Source organism: Diaporthe batatas (genome assembly GCF_019321695.1).
Source record: "Diaporthe batatas strain CRI 302-4 chromosome Unknown Contig00009, whole genome shotgun sequence".
In the NCBI taxonomy this organism is placed as follows: domain Eukaryota; kingdom Fungi; phylum Ascomycota; class Sordariomycetes; order Diaporthales; family Diaporthaceae; genus Diaporthe; species Diaporthe batatas.
The window spans coordinates 2,143,974-2,163,812 of record NW_025408556.1 but is presented as its reverse complement, the minus strand read 5'-3'; the positions used below and the strand labels follow the sequence as shown (position 1 = coordinate 2,163,812).

The 19,839-nt window shown below is 51.9% G+C and overlaps 6 protein-coding genes across 6 annotated transcripts; 4 read left to right on the top strand and 2 right to left on the bottom strand.

The window, feature by feature from the left end:
* Positions 1–1,642: 1,642 nt before the first annotated feature.
* KVR01_007896 (uncharacterized protein) lies at positions 1,643–3,908 on the top strand (the record flags this gene model as incomplete). Its single annotated transcript, XM_044788364.1, has 2 exons — positions 1,643–1,738; positions 3,166–3,908. The coding sequence occupies 2 exons, from the start codon at positions 1,643–1,645 to the stop codon at positions 3,718–3,720; spliced, it is 651 nt and encodes a 216-aa protein (XP_044642874.1). The 3' UTR covers positions 3,721–3,908.
* Positions 3,909–4,598: 690 nt separating this feature from the next.
* On the bottom strand, positions 4,599–6,335 carry KVR01_007870 (uncharacterized protein). The gene has a single exon (XM_044789025.1). It carries the CDS (start codon positions 6,171–6,173, stop codon positions 4,815–4,817), a length of 1,359 nt encoding a protein of 452 aa, XP_044642848.1. The 5' UTR covers positions 6,174–6,335; the 3' UTR covers positions 4,599–4,814.
* Positions 6,336–6,589: 254 nt separating this feature from the next.
* On the top strand, positions 6,590–8,415 carry KVR01_007966 (uncharacterized protein). The gene is made up of 5 exons (XM_044783835.1): positions 6,590–6,816; positions 6,888–7,062; positions 7,123–7,199; positions 7,267–7,543; positions 7,606–8,415. The coding sequence occupies exons 1-5, from the start codon at positions 6,647–6,649 to the stop codon at positions 8,077–8,079; spliced, it is 1,173 nt and encodes a 390-aa protein (XP_044642944.1). The 5' UTR covers positions 6,590–6,646; the 3' UTR covers positions 8,080–8,415.
* A 308-nt stretch (positions 8,416–8,723) lies between these two features.
* KVR01_007969 (uncharacterized protein) lies at positions 8,724–10,482 on the bottom strand (the record flags this gene model as incomplete). The annotated part of the gene is made up of 2 exons (XM_044785437.1): positions 8,724–9,593; positions 9,685–10,482. 2 exons carry the CDS (start codon positions 10,480–10,482, stop codon positions 8,724–8,726), a joined length of 1,668 nt encoding a protein of 555 aa, XP_044642947.1.
* A 4,376-nt stretch (positions 10,483–14,858) lies between these two features.
* KVR01_007716 (uncharacterized protein) lies at positions 14,859–16,220 on the top strand. Its single transcript, XM_044787210.1, has 2 exons — positions 14,859–15,108; positions 15,168–16,220. Exons 1-2 carry the CDS (start codon positions 14,946–14,948, stop codon positions 15,944–15,946), a joined length of 942 nt encoding a protein of 313 aa, XP_044642694.1. The 5' UTR covers positions 14,859–14,945; the 3' UTR covers positions 15,947–16,220.
* A 2,435-nt stretch (positions 16,221–18,655) lies between these two features.
* On the top strand, positions 18,656–19,296 carry KVR01_007848 (uncharacterized protein; the record flags this gene model as incomplete). The annotated part of the gene is made up of 2 exons (XM_044787840.1): positions 18,656–18,844; positions 18,916–19,296. 2 exons carry the CDS (start codon positions 18,656–18,658, stop codon positions 19,294–19,296), a joined length of 570 nt encoding a protein of 189 aa, XP_044642826.1.
* Between the last annotated feature and the right edge of the window lie 543 nt (positions 19,297–19,839).

Here is a 19,839-nt window from a genome sequence, read left to right as displayed (position 1 = left end):
CTTCATGGCCTGTTGTGATGACCTCCCAGCTCGCGGCCTTGCTGCTTCAGACACCGTAATTGGCCTAATTCAACGAAGCCAGGGGACTGATAACTCTCGAAACAAGCGCGGGAAATAATTTACATAATGAGATAGACCAAGGGTGCGGGGAAGAACTGCCTGGGGCCTTGCGGGCTAGGCTTGGAGCAAACCTTGGAACTCTGAGCACCTGCCCAGGTGGGCATTCAGACCCGCGTTGCTCGCGCACGCGTTTCGCTTCGGCGTTGGTCACGTCAAACGTGGGGCTTAGTAGACCACGTATGAAAGAACGACACATAGTCCATAAGATAGACCAATGTAGAACTTACGATGCCTAGGGAAATTCCGTGTCAAAGTTCCATATACCTAGGTACTTGCCGAGGTATCTGATATAATTGACGTGAAAAATTGCCAAGGCTTCGGAACTTAGGAGATTATCTGGAATCCGTAGGATCTGACCCCTGAACTGCATTGGAAGTCAGCTGTAGTTGAAAGGAGGACATGATTCAGACTGAGTGTATGGTAGTTGCATCCCACACCTTCCATGCATTCTTTCGCTTTCATTGCTGCCTGGCCCCGGGGGTGGTTTCGTTTTGAATACCCATACATATTCATTGCTGCCTACATGCACATTATAAATCCACTCAATCAGGGGTCGAATGCGCCTCGTCTCGCCATGGAAAGTAACCATTGATGTGTGACAACATGCCCATGTTACGTTACACTTATACGACACAGACCAAGGGGTTCGGCGGACTGCGCAATATTGAAAACGCATATAAACTTGCAAAGTTCTTATTATCCTTAAACAATTGCTGATAGAGTCCAACACTCAGATGCCGGATCCGTCAGCCTCAAGATGAAAACCTTCTTCGCCCTCGCTCTGTTGGCCGCCATGGCGCGGGCATCAATCTCTCTTGCTCCTTCCGGCGGGAATTCCACATCTTGGATGGGAACTAACCTGTATTATCTTCAAGGCCTCTCTGACTCGGACCAGGATGCCTACATTGGCCAAATGGCCGCAGATGGGGCGAAGGTGGTACGGGTGTGGGTCAATGCACAGAACGCTGGCTGCGAGAAGGGCAGTCGGATCGCCGTCACGGTGCCTCCTCTCGAGTCCACCATCGGCAAATATAATGATGAGACACTGGATGCACTTGACAAGACGATCACAAAGTTGAGTCGTCACGGTATCAAGGCGTTGATCTCGCCGCACGACGCCAACTCCCTTTTGGGGGACTATCGAAAGTACATTTTGCGCTCCCCTCTCCAAATGATATAGGAGCTACCAAGACTGAACTCGATTCCACAGGGATATTTACTACGACACATGGGGTGCTGGATACTTCTACGAGTTACCAGAAGCATTTGCAGCTTATGATGCCCGCCTGACTCATATACTTAATTACAAGGGCGCGACATCGGGCCGAGTGTGGAAAGAATGGAGCGAGGCCATCATGGGCTTCAACCTGCAGGTACGAACGTCCCGTCTTACCTACCAAAGAGTCCCCTTCATGGGGTCCCATCACTCACGCCAAGCGCGCAGAACGAGCCCATGACGGCCAAGCTATCCGAGTGCACCGGCGGCGACGCGCACGGCTGGATCTGCGGCCGGGCGACGCACATGCGCGACCAGCTCGGCCGGGACAACCCCATCATCATCACCTCGGGCGGGATCGGGGGCGACTTCAGCCACGGCTGCACCTTCGTGGAGGCCGCGGTCAGCTGCCCGGCCCTGGACGCCATCGCGGTACACAGGTACGCATCGGTGCCCGGCAACTGGGCCGCCAGCGCCGGCGGCTGGGTCACGCAGGCCAAGGGCAAGCTGGTCTACCTGGAGGAATGGGGCGTCGACGCGGCCAGGTATGACCAGGGCGTGGCCTTCCCGAGTGAGGCGGCCGACATGAACTCGGTCGGCCTCCCGGGCTTGTATTGGCAGATCATCCCGCCTGCTGTGGGGGGGTGTGAGTACGACCCGGCCAAAGATAGTGGGGACCCGTTTGGGATTGTTTATGGCTCTGGCGTTGATCTTGGTGGGCCTCTTCACGAGGCTGCGGGAAGTCCTGCTCTTCAGGACTGGGCAGGTATCGTTTGAGTGATCGGAGAGGTCCTGATGGAGGGACAGCGGAAGGACCAGCCATATTGTCATTCAATCTTGATTGATATATCTGTACATTGAGCGCTGCTTCGCAGATTCACCCAGGTGTTGACACAAGCAATGTCACACGCAATTCTAAGACCTGATAGTCATACATGCGCAGTGTACGTAGGAATAATTCAGGGTCCTGGACGACCTTTCAGCAGATACAGTCAAGATGATCTTGGTTGTTGCGCCTGGTGGGGAATACACTATGTCTTATTCAGGGTGTGTCTCATGTACAATATTACACATCCAAACGGCGCCTCCACATCCATCCGCCTCGATGACACTAGAGATGAAGTGCGAACATCACACACAGTCCAGACAAACTTGGCTGAGTTATCCCCAAGCAAATTCTGGTACATACAGTAGTTAAGAGGTAGTTAAATAGGGCGTGGTTATTCATAGTGAACACCCCCCCCCCTTAAGCTGTTAACTTGAATTGTCTGTGTGTGGATAGCTTCATCCACAAGTCAAGGTCCTTCGCTGAGGACGTGCCCCTGTCCATCGCTTGAATATTGGCGCGTAATCGCGTTATCACGTGGTCCTTTATCGGTGTTACTTTTTTGGGGGTATATATATAGAGGCAGCCGCAACCATGGTAGCCTGACGTGCCCGACTTCATCTCGGGTCTTGCAATCCTGCGACCTTTTCTTGTGACATCCTTGTCTTTTTCGGGCATTCGCTAGCGTTCCCAACGTCCCACGCGGCAGCCAAAACCCCTACCATCTCATCTTATCTCTTTATTGCGCCTCTCTCATCAACGACATACCTACTCGGTAACTCACTCACTCAAGCACGACCTGCCGTCACAAACCTCAACCAGAGAGATGCCTAGAGCAGTCCTCAACCCAGGCATACGCCTCGAGGCCCTCGCGTCCCACTCAGACCCATCCGTCCCGCTCGTCAGCGTGCACTCGCCGTTCCGCAAGCCGACGCCCGACCCAGACTACCCGGACGACACCGACGCCGTCCCAGCAGAGCCGCGGCCCCGGCCCTCCCTACAGGTCTACTACACCCCGCCGCTCACAACCGCGGACGAGCTGGAGCAGGCCGCCCGCGCCCTCGAGACCGTCGTCCTCAGGAACCGCCTCGACACCTACGGCGCCCCCTACGAGCGCCTGGACGTCTACTCGCTGCCCCCCACGACAACAGGCGACGAGGCCGATGAGGACGCCCGGGACGGGCTCTTCGCCTCCGCCGCCGGCGCAGACGCCGCCGTGCGCCGCTGCGTCGCGCACCAGCGGGCCGAGATCGCCGCGCGCAGGGAGCGAGGCGGCAAGGAGTGGTTCATCCAGCGCTACGACGTGCCCAAGGGCGACTGGGGCCGTGCCATCGTCGTGGTGCGCACGCACGTGGCCGAGTGGGAGTGGGAGAGGCCCGACAAGACGGGCCGCGGGCTGGTGCTGTCGACGGTCATGTTTGACCACACCGAGGAGGGCGCGGCGCCCGACGAGGTGTGGGTCGCGTCGGGCTCCGCCGAGGGGGACGTCTGGGTGCTGGTCCACGAGGTGAGGTCCGAGCTGAACTGGGAGCACAGCTATGTGCAGTTTTTGGATTAGGTGTAGGCGGGCGGGCGTATGGCACGGTTACGCTTCAAGGAATTGCTACCTAGGTAGCATCGAGTCGTCGGCTGAGGGGGATTGCGTGGCCGCGGCTAACGTTGGGACCTGAGAGCAACGCCACTCGTCTGGCAGTAGTCGTGATAACATTTGAAGATTGAAGTGACTGAGAGGAACGTATAGCGCGAGTACAGAGCCGAGGGTCGCGGAACTTGCATATCAAGTCGTGCATGGATAAAGACAAGTCCTGCCCTAATAAAGACGCAGGCAAAGTCCGCCGAGAGTCATCGCTCAACTACAAGTCTGAAAGAGTAACTAGATGGTTGAATTCAAGGTTGCGACAGACTCAGACTGATAAGTACGTGAATCATGCATCAACCAACAATGGATTATGGATGTTCTCTATTCATCGTGTTGATGGAACCACTTTGTCCGTGCCTAGTACGATAAAAACTTTCATAGTCATTGGCCCTGCAGGAGAAACCAACGGCTCTCAGGCTGCTTCCTATTTGGTTTGTTATTAGAGCAGCATACATGTCTATCACTTGCTTTTCGCTGTCAAAATTGAGGCCGGACGATCCGTGGAAGCTTCTGATAGCATATGAGAAAAAAGTTAAAGTCATTGGCCAGGATGGGCCCATCGGAAATAGGCACCAGTCGGCGTACATGATGGCATGTAACTCCATAGTTCCTACAACACGATGCATGCCCCCGAGCAAACGCAGCATACGGGATTAGTTTGGATTTCCCAATGGCCCGGTCATCTTTAGGCTTCGCACAGGAGACTTCCCAATGGATTTATAGTCGAGATCAGACCTGAATGCTGGATAATTGTACGCTTGTATTGCGCCTCTGTCGGTGACATTTGCTGTAATCACTTCCATGCAACGTTGTTCTCTTCCATTTCTCTTCCATCTTACTCATTTCATTCTGAACGTCCACTTGAATTCGAAAATCAAAAGTATTAATTTATACCAAAGAAACGTAGAGCGAGATACTAAAGGCGATCGACAGTAGCCATGTGGAGTGCTTCGCCATGAAATGATCTCGCCAATGTACCAATTTTTCGCAACTTGTCTTCCGTGACAGTCAGCTCACAAGTTAGCCCGACTCCTTCTCGGCTCTTCCAGCCCCGTTTTCTTGTAGCCGAACAAGTAAGCAGCAACCTTCCGCATCTGCACCTCCTCACTCCCCTCCGTGATTCGATACCGCCTGAAATGCCGCCATATGTGTTCAAAAGGATAGTGCCTCGAGTACCCATCCCCGCCGTGGATCTGGATAGCCCGGTCGGCAGCCTGGCAGACCAGCCTGTTCGCATAGTAGTTGCACATGCTGATCTTGTGCCCAAGCTGCCTCTCGATGGCGACCCACGGCAGCTCCCCGGCGGCCTGGGCCCGCGCCGAGACCTGGTCCATCTCCACGGCCGTGCGCAGGATCAGGAGCCTCAGCATCTCCTCCTGCGTCGAGAGCTCCACCAGGGGCCACTGGATGGCCTGGTTGGAGGACAGCGGCCTCCCGAACACCTCGCGCCGGTTGGCGTGCTCGACGCTCCGGTCGATGCAGTACCGCGTGGCCCCGCAGCTCGAGGCGGCCTGGCGGATCCTGTTCTCGTGCGTGAACGTCTGCGCGATGGCCAGCCCCCCGCCGAGGGGGCCCAGGACCGCCGAGGCCGGGACGCGGACGTCCTGCAGCATGACTGTCGCGTGGTCGGTGGGCATGTTCAGTGTCCATTCGTACGACGCCACGCTGAGGCCCGGGGTTTCCCGGGGGACGAGGAACGCCGTGATGCCCTTGGCGTCGCCCGCCTTGCCGGCCGTCCGGGCGAAGATGATGCAGTGGGTGGCGGTGTGCATCCCCGTCTGCCACTTTTTGTTCCCGTTGATCTCGTACCCGGGCTCGCCTGAGGCAAGCGTGACCGGCCGGGCTGTCGTCTTCATGTGAGTGGCGTCGGAGCCGTGGTCGATCTCGGTTAACCCGAAGGTGGCTCTCAACTCGCCGCGGATGGTAGCTGGTATGAAGTCCCTCCGCTGCTGGGGGGTGCCGTAGTGATGCATCATGATGACGACGGGGTGGTTGCCGACAACACTGTGCTCGTTCTGTATGTCGTTGGCTAGGCTTACACCGCCGCCGTACACAGGATGAGAGGACAGGTGGTACCGGATCGCGCACATGTGGAGGTTGAGTGAGTCTTTGCCAGATCCGCCATATTCTTTGGGGCATGCGAAACGGTAGAAGCCTGCCTTGTCGGCAAGCCTCCTGGCTCGGCTAAGCAGGTCTTCCCAGTCCTTGGTAGGGAGGCCTTGATTGTTCCATTGTGTCCTTGAAGCTTCGCGACGGTGGTCAAAGAAGCGATTGTTGTCGTCGCTATGTTGCACCGGAAGGATGGTGGAGGTGATAAAGGCATCAACACGTGACAAATAGTCCTGAACGTCTTCGGGGAGCTCAAAATTCATATTTGTCGCTTTGGAATGGCTGGATGTGGACTGTCTTCCAATCTAGATATTCAACATCACTTCAAGATGGTTAATAGTCACGGGCTTGTGATGACCTCGGGAGCCATGGGTCGGAAAGACTCGTTGTCTTGGGGCGTCTCTTGATAGCGCTGCTTGTTCGTCGAAGAGGGTTGTACTGATGCCATGCTCAAGTGGACTCCATGCCCGCAGACCTCGGCTTCGATAGCACTGCGCATTATGCAGAAGCTACCCCCTCACGGATCAAACGAACCCCAGCGCCGTGCCAAGGCGTATGCTGGCTGCTCGTGGGGCACCTCGGCATCGCTGCGGCTTTCCCCGCAGTGGTAGCCGTACAGAGCCAACAAGCATGACTGGCTTAACGTATGCCAGGTAACCTTAAAAGGAGGTACATGCGAGCGACCTATTGCCGAGCCCCTCGTGGATGTGTCTGACAACGACCTCAAAGGCCAAAGATGGGTTCAGGAACTGCATCCACTGCTGGCTCAAGCCATGACCTTGATGACAGCGCTCTGGGACGATACCTCGCCAAGACTGGGAGAATCGCCAACCTGAAATTACCTATCGTAACCAGCAAGATCGGGTATGGCCAGAGCAACCCAACCTACTTTGTGGATGATGCAGCGTAAGTACACACCATGCGACACCTATATGTTTCCACCTACCTGCCGAGAAGTGACCAGACGGCTGTTACAGCGGCACCCGGTTCATTCTCAGGAAGAAGCCCCCAGGCCAGGCCATCAGTCCCGTGGCGCATCAGGTCGATCGGGAGTACAGAGTGCTCAAAGCACTTGGCTCGGTGAAGGGTTTCCCCGTGCCCAAAGTCTTCGACCTGTGCGAGGACAGTTCGATAATCGGAACCCCATTCTACGTCAGTACGCCGGCTTGCCAACTGCGTATATATGTACTATATGCTAACTGCCAAGGATAGCTGATGGAGTTCGTAAAAGGCAGGATCATGACCGACATGGACCTGGGGGAGCTTTCACCAAGCGATAGACGAAGGGCGTGAGTTATTGTCCTATGATATCCTACGTGATTAAATGCACCCAAAGATGACAACTCATGTGGCTAGTTGGTTTTCCGCTATTGAGACTCTCGCATGGCTTCATTCCCTGGACCCCGACCAAATTGGGCTCAAGGATTACGGCAAGAAGACCGGATTCTATAATCGTCACTGCAACACGTGGAGTCGTATTGAGGCGCAACAAGCCGGGGTCAAAGACGTCAAGACGGGCAAACCACTGGGCCGGGCCCATGAAAATTACGACAAGATCGTCGAGTACGTGAGAAACAACTTGCCGGGCGAAAGATATGCTATCATCCATGGAGATTTCAAATTCGACAATCTGGTACGTGCGCATCACATCAGTCCCTCAGGTAGGGTTATACTGAGCCAGCCGCTTGATTCTAGATTCTGCATCCTACCGAGCCAAGGGTTATCGCAGTTCTTGACTGGGAATTGTCAACTATTGGACATCCCTTAATGGACCTCGTCTACTTGCTCAGCCCCTTCTTCGACGATTACCACAAGGTAGGGCGTAACGTTACAGCCTCATCACCCGCAGACTCCCCCAACCCTTACAAAACGGAGAATCGAAGGACGAGTGGCATACCGGAGCCGCAGGAACTCCTGGACCGTTATGCGGAGATTGTCGGCTTCGACCTTCACAAGGACGGCGGCGGGAAAGACTGGGACACGGCCGTCATCTTCCACTACCTCCGATCTGGCACGATCAGTCACGGTATCCAGGCGCGGACCATCACAGGCCAGGCGAGCAGCAAGTTTAGTCATATCTACTTTGGACAAACTAAGGCATCTTTGGATGCGGCCTTTCGGCGGGTCAAGCAGCTCGAGTCGGGGAAGGGTGGAGGCCCCAAGCTTTAATTATAGAGCTGTCAACTATGACTACTTCCCGCTAAGAGAAATGAAGCTCGTATTTGTAACGTATTCTTCCACCATGGGTTCGGTATTCTTGGGGGAACCTCTCACAGCACTGCCTGAGGTGGCACGGAACTGACCCAGGGTGGTTCCCAGGCTTTTGACACCCAGCCATGACTAGCCATTCCTGCAAGTCGGCGACGGCGACGGCTGTTCCAAGGGCTAATTACTGCTAACAGAAGTGCGACGGCGGCGGCGGCGGGGTGCTCGGGCACCTGAAACAGCGGGCTTGGCCGGTGGAGGACCTGCCGATCTCCATTATCCATTTCATCTCTACTCGGGGGAACAGATTTACGAGAATCAACATGAATTAGGACGCTGGAGGATATTAAATGATCTCTGCCGTGTGACCTGTAGTCTCTCTAAATCCCCCAGACGCCAGCCTTGAATAAAACTTCCCGTCTGTGCGAGGTCTCTTTGATTTTCCACGATCCCAAACCGAACTCCAACCAGGCGCGATGAGCGTCGAACGCCCAGCGCCCCACTGGATCCCACTGTCACAAAAAGGAAAATTACAAAGATGGTAGAACGAGAATAGACCAGAAGGCCAGTAGTCTCCAAGACGGAGCCCCGACCAAGTCCGAGTCTCACTAGAACCGATGAGCCACTCTCCTCGGCACAGTCAGAGTATCCTCTCTGGAGTAGACAAAACTCGGCCTCGGCGTGATCCCGTCCTCGCCGACTGGGTGCCCAGGGTGCCCAGGATGCGCCGGTGCCCTCGTAATTGTGTCGCCGCCGCCAGTGGCCACGTTGTTGTCCTCCACCACGACCGTAGTGGTAGTCTTAGTCGTGATACCATTAAGCTTCTTGTCCTCCGAAGCCACCGTGCCGCCGAGCGACTCCCACCCGACGCCCTTGCGCCGGTCCGCCCGCGGCCCTTCCCGCCTCAGCCTCCTCGTCAGCGGCTGCAGGCAGTCGGCAGAAGCGCCGTGGTGCCGCCCGCCGCCGCGGCGCGCCCCGCCGCCCCCGGCCTCGACCCACACCATGTTTCCGTACTCGACCGACGGGGTCCGCAGGAACTTGAAGTCGGCCAGCCCGGCGTCCTTGATGTCGGCGGGCGCGAGGAAGATCATGGTGCAGCTCCACAGCACGACGTCGAGCCACCCGTTGCTGGCGATCATGGCGCCCGCCCACAGGAAGTAGCCCTGCTTGACCGTCACGCCCGACGCCAGGATCATGGGGCCGATGGCCATGGGCGCGCAGCACACGAAGTAGACGAGCGGGTAGATGAGGAAGGCCGGGTGGTGGCCCGACCGGCGCGGGTTGCGCAGGCTGAGGCGGGCCCTGGCCAGCCGCCGCAGGAGGCCTGGCCGTGTCCGCCGCGTGTCGTGGGCTGGGCGCGCGACGCGGACCTCGACGGCGGTGAGGATGAGGCCCAGGATGATGATGCCCATCATGGCGAGCACCCAGCTGAAGTGTGTCCAGAGGCGGTAGCCTGCGTACTCCTGGCTGATCCAGCACTGTTGATGCGGGCGAGTCTTGTCAGTATGAGTTCGCATGCAAGCAAAGCAACCAAGTGAGAAGAATGGGTGAGTTGGAGCTTATTATTACCCAGGTGTCAACCCTCGCGAAATAGCCGCCGTGATCCCTTCCGTTGTTGGATGCCCACACCCCGGCGGCAACGATGACGAAGCTGAACGACCACACGGTCGCCACGATCAGGCGCAGGGCCTTGGAGGGCATGCTGTAGTGGTGGACGACAAGGAGGTAGGTGTTGATGGAGACGGCTGCGGCGAACATGGCGCTTGCTATATCACCCTGCGACCGCAACCACCCCTGGGCCCAGCAGGACTCGGACCGGACTGTGATGGCATTGTGGTCGACCCAGACGAGGTTGGGGATGAACGAGGCCGACTGGATGATGTCGGCGATGAGAAGCATGTAGATGAGCACCAGCAGCGGGTTGTATCCCTGGTACCGCAGGCGGATGTTGGGTACCGTGCCGACAGCATTGGGACCCTCTTCGTCGGCGGCCACGCCGTCCTGGAGGTGTGACCGCGGGCACGGGTCGCCGCCTGGTGACAGCGGGGACTTGGCTGCCCCCGTCAGTGTATTTGACGATGCCTGCCTGCACAACTGGTGTTCCTCGGGCTGGGCCCTTGGCGTCAGCGGTGTGGCCCGGCGAGAGAACAGCCTAGATCCGGTGTACCGGGTCCGGTGCGGGGCTGTCAGCCGGCCCTGGACGACGCGGAATGTTATGAAGGAGAACAGGCTCGTGCATAGGATGAGGGAGACGACAGCCAGCGCGCCTATGACTGCGAGGCCTGCTCTCAGGTTGTCGCCCAGCGGTGAAAGGTCCTCTGTGCCTGGAGGCTGTGTCGGCCCGTAGTTGTCCCAGACGTGAGACATTGCGTGTTATGTCCCCCGGCGGGCTGTTGAATTAAAAGTAGTGTTTGGTGGAAAGTCCTTATTTTAAGTCCTTATTTTGCCTGGGGTACGTCTGTAGTCGTATTCGGCTCGGTCGATGTGCGGCGCACATGTCTGCCATGTGGCCTGGCGGGAGCATATGGGTGACAGCTGAGGCCCCTTCAGCCCTCGCACGAACCAGGGCGGGCCACTGGGCTACAAATATGGACCATGCGTCAAGGCAGATATACGCAGCTGGGTGGAGATGGCAAAGAGATGATCGTCAGCCTTTTGTTTCCCCCCAGGCTCTGGGGGCCCGGCCAACGACTCCGCACGGCGGTGATGGTTTGTTGAATCTTCGGTCGGTTTTGGCGCCCTGAATCAGGGCGTGACTCGGAGGGCGCAACGCTATTCTGGCAAGCAAACTTCTGAAGGGCTCTTTATTAAGTTTTCTCCACGTGCGCAGCGCACACTGGGAGGAATCGAGAAACAGAGGACCGCATCCAGAAGTGATGGACGGTCGGGCCTCCGATGCCCAGACACCGCCGAGTCCGTTCGTTAAGAAATACCACCCAATGCTATAGTCTAGAGGTCTGGATTGTCCAGACTCGTGAATATCCAGACAGGTGGGTTCGCAGGGATGGCTTGGCGTGCGCACGATGTCATGTGTCCAGCCAAGCTTTGTTATTCGCTCCGAGCGGACGTGCCTTTGCAGGCGTTAGATTGATTTGCAGGGCTGATGACGATCAATGTGCCCAGCTGACAGGGCCGCCTTGTCGGCTGTTATTGGCCGCGCACGGGTGGCAGAATGGAAGTTAACCAAAAGGTTGGAGAACGCCGTGGGATTTGAGTTTCCGCCCCAGCTTGGAAGACGAAGATGGCCCAAGTGCTCCGCGGCTTGGCCCGCTGTCTGAAGATTTTAAATGCCGGTGAGGAGTCTTGATTTTCCAGTCTCGTCCCATCTCAGTCCCCGAGGGTCTGCTCGGAAGAAAAGAATCAAACTCCAAGGCTGTCATGTCGGCGTTTAATCGCCCCAAGCATGTTCACGTCTGTTATGCCTCACAAGAAACCATCACCCGGAGACAGGCAAAACTATACCAAAATCTGAACCTCGGACACCAATGCTCTGGAGTTTGCGAGCAAAGTGTATCACACTGCAACCTTGGACCGTACGATAGCCTCGCCCGTCGGCGGCGCACGTGCCATTAGTTCAACGACGATTCAATCGAGTGCTACCCACAATGACGTTCCACAAAGTTCCTCAGCTGGAGAGCTGCAGTAGCCTCACCATAGCCCTCGCGTGGTGGAAGGGATCTCCCCGCCCGACGCGAAGACTCGGTCGACCGAAAAAAAGCTCGGGGTAGTAGGCCATTCAACGGCGACTTGGGCGACAAGCCTTTGGGCTGGGATGTGGGGTACTCGCTGGACACCTGAATGCGGTCATTTCATATATTCGCTACATGCCCCACACAAGCGAGGGCCAGCTGGCCAGCCGTTGCAGTCTGCACGTCCCTCTTGCGCACGAATATATCGATCATGGGTATAGCTAAGGTACACGAGTCACGCTAAAGCTATCACCCGTTTTTGGAATTGTGGCAAAGTCTAAGAGAGTATGCTACAACGGTAGGGTTAAAGAGACCAGCCCCGGGAAATTAGTTTTCCCAATGGGCTTTTGTTGGTTGGAAATATGCGCTGCGGACTAGTATGCACAAAATTGGAATTATATACTCAAATACGAGGCGGGGCTACACCGATGGCAATAAGTATCAGCGCAGGGCAATGACTGCTTCAAAAGACAAAGCTCAGGCCGGCCACATTTTGAGACTAGTGCTGAATTCTGCGCCGGCCTCTCCCTATTCAGTAGGTAATGGCTGTCCTGGGAGCCTCAGCAATGTGGAACACGACTATCGTGGAACTGAGCTTTGTTATTAATACTATACCCGAGAGCAAGTGGTTTCGTTTTTAATCCCTATATATATAAAATATACATAGCGCCTTTATATAGTAATAAACACTTAAAACTTAATATTTAAAGAAATATAGTATTAATAATAATAGAAAGAAAATATAATATATTTATAGGTATATAGCTAAACTTTATACTATATAAATAAAGTTAGAAGGTATTACTTTTAATAGCACTATACTAAAAAGTTAGTAAAATAGTTATATAATAAAATTAAAATAGTCTTTTAAAATAGCCCTTATAAAAAGAAGAATCCTATAATATAAGACCTAATAAGCTAGCTCTTCCCTATTAATATACTTAATAACTACTTAAATCTATTTTTATTAAATAAGTTAAATATATTATAATCTCTATTATAAGTATATAATTAATAAAATAATAATATTATAATAGTAAACTTATTTAAGAAAACCTTTTATATAAATTTTATAAAAGATTAAAACTTTTAAAAAGTTAAGTAGAGTTTATTTATTATATATTAAATAAATATTATATAAAGAAAGTAAAAGTTTAAATATTTAGAAATTAAATCTTCCTTTTTTAGGTATATTTTTTTATTATTAAGGATTTATTTATTTTTATATAATATATAAAAAATATAGTAAAAAAGAGAGCCTTATAAAAGAAGTTAGTAACTCTATTATATATAAATAAGTTTAAGGGTATATATTAAATAATTATTAACTTTATATTTAAGGTATAAGCTAATAGTTAATCTAAAAGTTAAAAAGATAATAAATAGATAAATAGTTAAATAAAAAATATAATGTGGCCGAAGCTATGTTTGTGACCAATGTACACGAAACGGGAAAGGTGCCATTGCGAATCTTCCCGATATTAATTACACTCCGTCTTCGTTATCTCACCGAGTGAGTTATTTGCTCAACTCCATCTGCTGAGCGAGAACACTAGGTGAAGGTTCTCAGAGCTCTGCTGCTTTTGATCTGCATGAGCGCAGCCAATTACCCGGTTACACGGCTGAAGACGGGTTACTCCGACAGTAATCACACACAATCATCAATCAATTGCGATTCGAGTATCAGACCGGATCTGACTCATAGAAATGATGACAGAAGAATGATGTAATGCTGCTTCACCGCCAGCCAGCATACCTAGGTATCATCGAGAGTGACGACTGACTCAACAGCCTGCATTTTATCCCGTCGCTGTCGATTCAAAATATGTGCTACGCCAGAGACTTCAGAATGGCATGGTGTAATCTTTGGAAGCTAATGTTGTTTGTTTCTTTGTACTGAACTACCTAGGTACATGCTCTCAGACGTGGTCTGCAACAGGCACGAAAAGTGCCCTTTCGGTGCTGAAAGCTCTAACCTCGTGGATGTTGCTGTTCTTCTGGAAAACAACTTAAAGGCTGCCAGTCTAGTAACTGTATCCCTGGGAAGTCATGACCCATGATGAAGCTCTGTCACTGAAGGTTAGCATGTTGTTTTCTAGTTTTACGTTCCTAATAGAGTCTTCTAAGGAAAATTTGATGTTTCAATGTTCAGTTGCTTCTGTAGGTAATTTCGAAAACAAATGAGTTTGCGGAAAGCTGAATTAAACGATTTCGGATCTAATCCCTATACACATAAGCATTTATAGCGCCCTCTAATAGTAGCAAACACTGAAACCCCAGCATTCTAAAAACCACAATCCCAACAACAGCTCAGAGAGAATACCCTGTGTGGGCACATGACCTTGGCCTCGTGCCGTATAGACAAGGCCGAGAAGCATCACTACTCTTTATTGTGAGCTACTAGTCCCACAGGTAGAAATAGAGCGGGTTGGTGGCACATATGGCAGGGCTCAGGTACGTCTCGCCTGTTGGCTCTCTGTCTATATGACCCCGGCCGCACATTGTACTTCTATATGGAAATAATGCGTTAGTGATTTCGGTCTAAACCGGAGAAAAATCGCGAATGCGTACAGTCCCCTAATCCAGTTGACGCCCAATGACCCAATGCTTGTTTTCTGAAAAACGGGAATCTTTTGATAGCTGTTTGGAGTATCTGCTTAGAAGATAGTAGTATCTTTTACTTCGATATCAGAGCTGACACATTCCAGCCACCCAGACTGGCTGTATTTCAAAAGGCTCGGGACCCGAACAAAAACAAACAGTGTATCACTAACAAGAATTTTACTCGACCGGCCATCCTTTGGCTCAAATTGAAGCCAACTGCAAATCATTTACCTCGAGGATGACGAAGTCGAATCGTTGGCATGGCCGTTTGTTTTCGGGGTCATATATCATATACGTTCCCGAATCAGGCAAAAGCAAAACAATCTTGGATTGCCAATCGAAATGAGAGATCCGTTGCCAAGGACTCACCGGGGACGTGGCTAACCCGGCAACACATGCATGTGCCCGCTTTTGTTTAGCTGCACAGAACTGAGCCAACGCGACATCTGTCGACGTCGGAGGAGATGTGGAAAACTGAGTACCCGACTCTTCTGAAGCTCTCCACTTTCCACCCGATAAGCTACCAACACTGCAGACATGTCTTCTGGGACGCTGCGCCGACTGGTGCTGAGTGCCACCGGAGATGCCTCGCCGGCCGCTGCCTTGGCATTACCACGCCGTACGATTCCGTCCTTGAGCTCAAGCTTGACCTCGTGTCCTCCATCGACAAGACAAAGTGGAGCTGCTCCGCTACAGCTGCGTAAGTTCGCGTTGTCTAGTCGTATCCGTTTGAAGGACTCGTTTGCTGAGTACGCCCAGGCTGCTTCCACCCCACCCCTGCCACCAGGCTGTATATCCCCAACGAAGTTGTATTTGCGCTCGCAGGTGGTGGAATACTGCTCGCCCGATTTCTACTCAAACGCGTCAATATCGTGATCGCAAGAACCGGTCCCGGATCCATGACTTTCCCGCCGATCTCCTGGGTTAGATCTTGTGACCAAAAGACGCGCCACGAGGTCGCAACAATCGTGACTGCGGGCTTCGACATGGCAATGCGGAAACCGACACGGCTCCGAGACCAGGCGTACAGAGAAGCCAGCTTCCAGGTTCCACATGAGATTGCCAGGCTCAACACGGCAGCCCCGCGCTTCAAAATCGAGGAAATGGCGCCCTTGACGTGTGTCCGTAAGGAATTGGGGCGCTTGCGAAGAGGTGACCCCGACCTAGAGTTTTCATTCGATATCGAAAAGGACGCGCAGCTCTTCCTGTATTTTCCAAACGACTCGCCCAAAGCAGCGGCCGCGTTCCTGGCTATCAACACTAAATTTGACACTCGGGTCAGGAATTCCGAGGTGCCGCCTACTGATGAGCAGGCTCGTTTGCTCGCCTACGGTATGGCCCTCTTTAAATTGCAATGTAGGCACTGGGCGGATAAACGCCCTGAGATCTTGCGCCGCATTGGGCCAGCTCTGCTGCCAGTCATCATCAGCTTCCGCGGAACGGCCTGCGGGCTTTTGTATGACATGCGCAGTGGACGTCTGGTGAGATCAGGCTCTGATACAGCGTCCATAGTGAATTTCGATCAAAACAGGCGATAAGTCATTATCGTGGAAGCTAAACCTGGGAACCTCTCCCAAAAGCGGGCTGGGGATCTCCGCTTACGATCAACATCGGTATCATGAACGTAGGTCACTCAAGGGGTTAGAAGGTTCTCAGTTAGGTCTTTTCATGTTTTTTCAACTGAAGCCGTTTTAGTTTGGTGAAATTGGGAAGTTTGAGATTCAAACACCAGTTCTTAGGATCTCTGCGCTTGAGAGAACCGGGTATGAGTAGCGGAAGTGTATTATACCACGCCCCTTCGGCTGTCCGTACAGGCAAGATGGCATGGCGATTTGAGACTTGACTATATATTTGTCGTGAAATACGGACTACGTGCCTATAGTAAGTGGCGGCGTCGCTTTCTGTACAAATAGTGCAGTGGTAATTAATCGTGACAATCTTATTGCCTGAGTTCATGGGTGTATTAGGCAAGTGAACACGCAATAATAGTACAACATGCCATGCCGTTGAATGAATATGCATCAATCGAGACTTTACCACTTGCGCCCACCTAGTCCCGCCTTTGTTTGTCAATATTCCGTCACGCTTATAGTGCGCCAGATTCACTGGGCGTCTTGCGTTATTATGATGGCAGCAAATACCTATTGGGCTATTGATGGTGATAATTGCCGCAACCATGGAGAGGAACCATCCTTGAAAGAAAGGTCGTACACCGAACCAGGAGGCGATGTGTATGTAGTATACGGCTTTTAAGAAGACAACATGTCCTATCCAGAGAATCAGGAGTAGGAACTTCTGATTTAGGAAAGAGTGTGTCGTAGATCTAATCTCTTGCCATTGGTCCCAAGTTGACGTAAAATGCAATGTTGACAGCTCCACTGGTTCTCCGTCCGAACGCTGAACCTTTGGTGGCCGGTTGAGAAGAATGGCGATAAAGGATTAGAGTGTGATAAGAATCAGGTAAAATGATTGCTATATCGTGCATTAGTCGGTACTTGAGATAGTTACTATAACTATCTATATTCCTCTTATTACCTATTAAGTGGTTGGGTGGGTGATTTCGCTTCTATTCCGTATATGTGGTTTCGCTTCTATTCCGTATACGTCCGAGGACATACATGGCGCCTTCATACGGTGGTAAGCGCTCAAGACCCAGCGCTTGAAAAGGACACGATGCCTATAACGATAGTCATATTAAATCATATAAACTCCTAGTTTAAATAGGTGCTTTGATTAGAACGTGGGATAGCTTTGCAGCTGAGCCTCGAACAACAGCTTTCACTCTTTTACTCCTTTTCGGATCCTTTATAATTCAAATGCCGTTCTCTACGATGGTTAGGTGCGGGTACTAACTGGTATGATCAAGCGTGACAATCGTTACGTTCTTCATCCCGGTTTCTCTAACCCGCTCGACTATTACTTGCTAGGACGACAGAAATTGTGTCTCGTCCTTGGTAGTACCAACGTATGTGACTATGACTCTCCTCTAAGCACACCTGGGAAATGATACAGCTCGAATGACTAAGTGTCGCCGCATATGCGGAACCCATTTCCTCATCGCCAAGATCGTTGATAAGCTGGCCCTGCAGGTCGCTCATCCTGCAGTTCCCATTCCTCTTGTGTGTCAAGCGTCAGTGGACCATACTTCGTGTAATTATCTCAGTAGATGTGCACCTTCTGCAACACAAGCTGGGGTAGGATCCGATGCAACCAACCAGTTGACCGCACCAAGCGTCACCGCATTGCGTCGTTACGTTATAGCCCAGTGGCTGTGTGCAATGTGTGTTGGAGCACAGCATAGCCAGCTGAAAAAGAAATAAAACACAAAAATGAGAATTGAAAAAAAGAAAAAAATAAAGAAATCGCGCAGTTCATGGCAAGAACGTGCGACCCTGCCTGCCTCGGCTGCCACACAGCCTTCCGCTACATACCTAGGTATCTAGATATTACTTGACCTCACGTTATTTATCCAACAGGCTCTGCTCCTCAGTGTTGCAGTGTGCTCGCCTCATATTGGGAGCCAATTTCAAAACGTGCCCATTTTCCCATGCCAAAATGCGCCCAACAAGGCTACCTGCCACAAGCCCGCAGGTTGAATCTGACGATCGAGTTGATGATCCAGTCACCTAGCTCCTGTTACACATGCTTTTGATTGGTGTAAGAACTACCTCACTCTAGAGTATGGCTCATTAACAAAGCAGGGGGACCCTTTCTGATCGACTGCTGCGCCTTGCAGCTGACTTACCTGGGTTTATGGCCTACACATATGTAGTTGGGTAAGCTGGAACTTACCATCTTCCTAGGTACCAACCGAACTCCTCTTTCTACCTTCCATGTATCAGCAGCAGATATCTATCTCCAATATTGAGCATGCTTCTGCTGGACTTTGACGAGGAGTCATCATCCTTCAAATGACATTCGTTGACTTGCATCTCTGCTCCATCGTCACGGGCTTAAATTCTTACCTCCATGGACTATCATAAATCGAATGCATGCTCTCGAAATAGGATTGTAAACTGTTCTTCCACATACAATTCTACCCTCATTTTGCCCATAGTTTCATGTCTCTTCGTGCTTCATATACGAGTCAGATTCACTGCCCAACCATATCCGTCCTGCTCTTTTCATTTTGGTCCGGTTCCAGAATGACACAAAATTCCTCCCAAGTTCTCCACCCCCCAGTTGTAACACCGAAACATGCCATCTGGTTGATAGTAGCATCAGTGATGATATTTCTATCAACTATTATGGTTATACTACGTTTCGTCCAGCGGAAAAGATTGGTTTGCGACCAAAAGAGGTTTTGGTGGGATGACTGGTTCATACTTGCCGCTTTACTTTGCGCCTATGGTTATTTGGGCGGCGGCATCGCGGCTAAGTACACTGGCTACCATATTACAGAATACACCGTTGAGGAATTGAATGATCTCAGCAAAGTGAGTGCCTCACTGTACTGAAAAGGATGAATCTTTTGAAACCAGTGGCTGACTTGATGTGTCTACTATAGGCCGCCCTTGTTGAAGAAACCCTTTACAGCACCAGCGTCGCGCTTTCAAAAGCCTCGTTGCTATTCTTCTATAGTCGCATATTTTCCGTGGACAAGACTCTGTTGCTCTCATTCCGCGTGATAGGCTTCATGGTCTTCGGGTACTGTATGGCTGCCGACTTTGGCGCTATCCTTTCCAAACACCTCTCGGAGGCCGAGTGGAATGTCACCCACCGTCACACAAGTATCGACGACATGGCCTTCTGGATCTCAACGGCCGTAATCAATATCTGCCTCGACGTTGTTATCCTGGCTATCCCTCAGATCAAAGTTAGAAAATTGCATATGTCACGAAGACGTATGATGGCTGTTCAAGGAGTTTTCTTGCTGGGAGCTTTGTAAGTTACTGCTGCAGTGATCTCTTCCTTTGTACGGCATTTTCAGTTGTTGACCAAGACAATGTGCCTGACCACTCTTAGTGTGATAATTGCCAGCATCACACGCATCGTTTATCTGGCCACAACTGATCTGACAGACATCACTTGTGAGTCTTTTTGATTCCGCCCGTTTCAACTGCCCCTACTCCTGCCCTTCCCTTGGTGGTCCTTTTTCTGATACGGCTTGATAACAGACACAATTACGCCCATATTAATTTGGACGAGCATAGAAATGAACCTCTCCATCGTCTGTGCATGCTTGCCCACGGTCTACGGTTTATTCAAGCCCCCGACGCTGCGTTCAACATGGACACGACCGAGCAACGTACTCGCTCCGTCTCTATCTCGTCGCAGTCTCTTCAACAGCAAAACTAATCCCTCAGATACGGATATCGAAGACCCACCATTTCTGGGCAGTCAAGTCTACCTCCCAAGCACGTCGCTCCAAGGCCCTGCATGGACTTGCCAGCAGTCACAAGAAATCATGCCTCTCCAGCCAGTCTGCCAG

Coding starts and splice junctions, on each gene's coding strand:
- KVR01_007716 (XM_044787210.1), top strand. CDS start 14,946: ATGTCTTCTGGGACGCTGCGCCGACTGGTGCTGAGTGCCACCGGAGAT. Junction 15,109..15,167: donor AGCTGCTCCGCTACAGCTGC/GTAAGTTCGCGT, acceptor GAGTACGCCCAG/GCTGCTTCCACCCCACCCCT.
- KVR01_007870 (XM_044789025.1), bottom strand. CDS start 6,173: ATGAATTTTGAGCTCCCCGAAGACGTTCAGGACTATTTGTCACGTGTT.
- KVR01_007966 (XM_044783835.1), top strand. CDS start 6,647: ATGGGTTCAGGAACTGCATCCACTGCTGGCTCAAGCCATGACCTTGAT. Junction 7,200..7,266: donor CCAAGCGATAGACGAAGGGC/GTGAGTTATTGT, acceptor TCATGTGGCTAG/TTGGTTTTCCGCTATTGAGA. Junction 7,544..7,605: donor ATTTCAAATTCGACAATCTG/GTACGTGCGCAT, acceptor GCTTGATTCTAG/ATTCTGCATCCTACCGAGCC.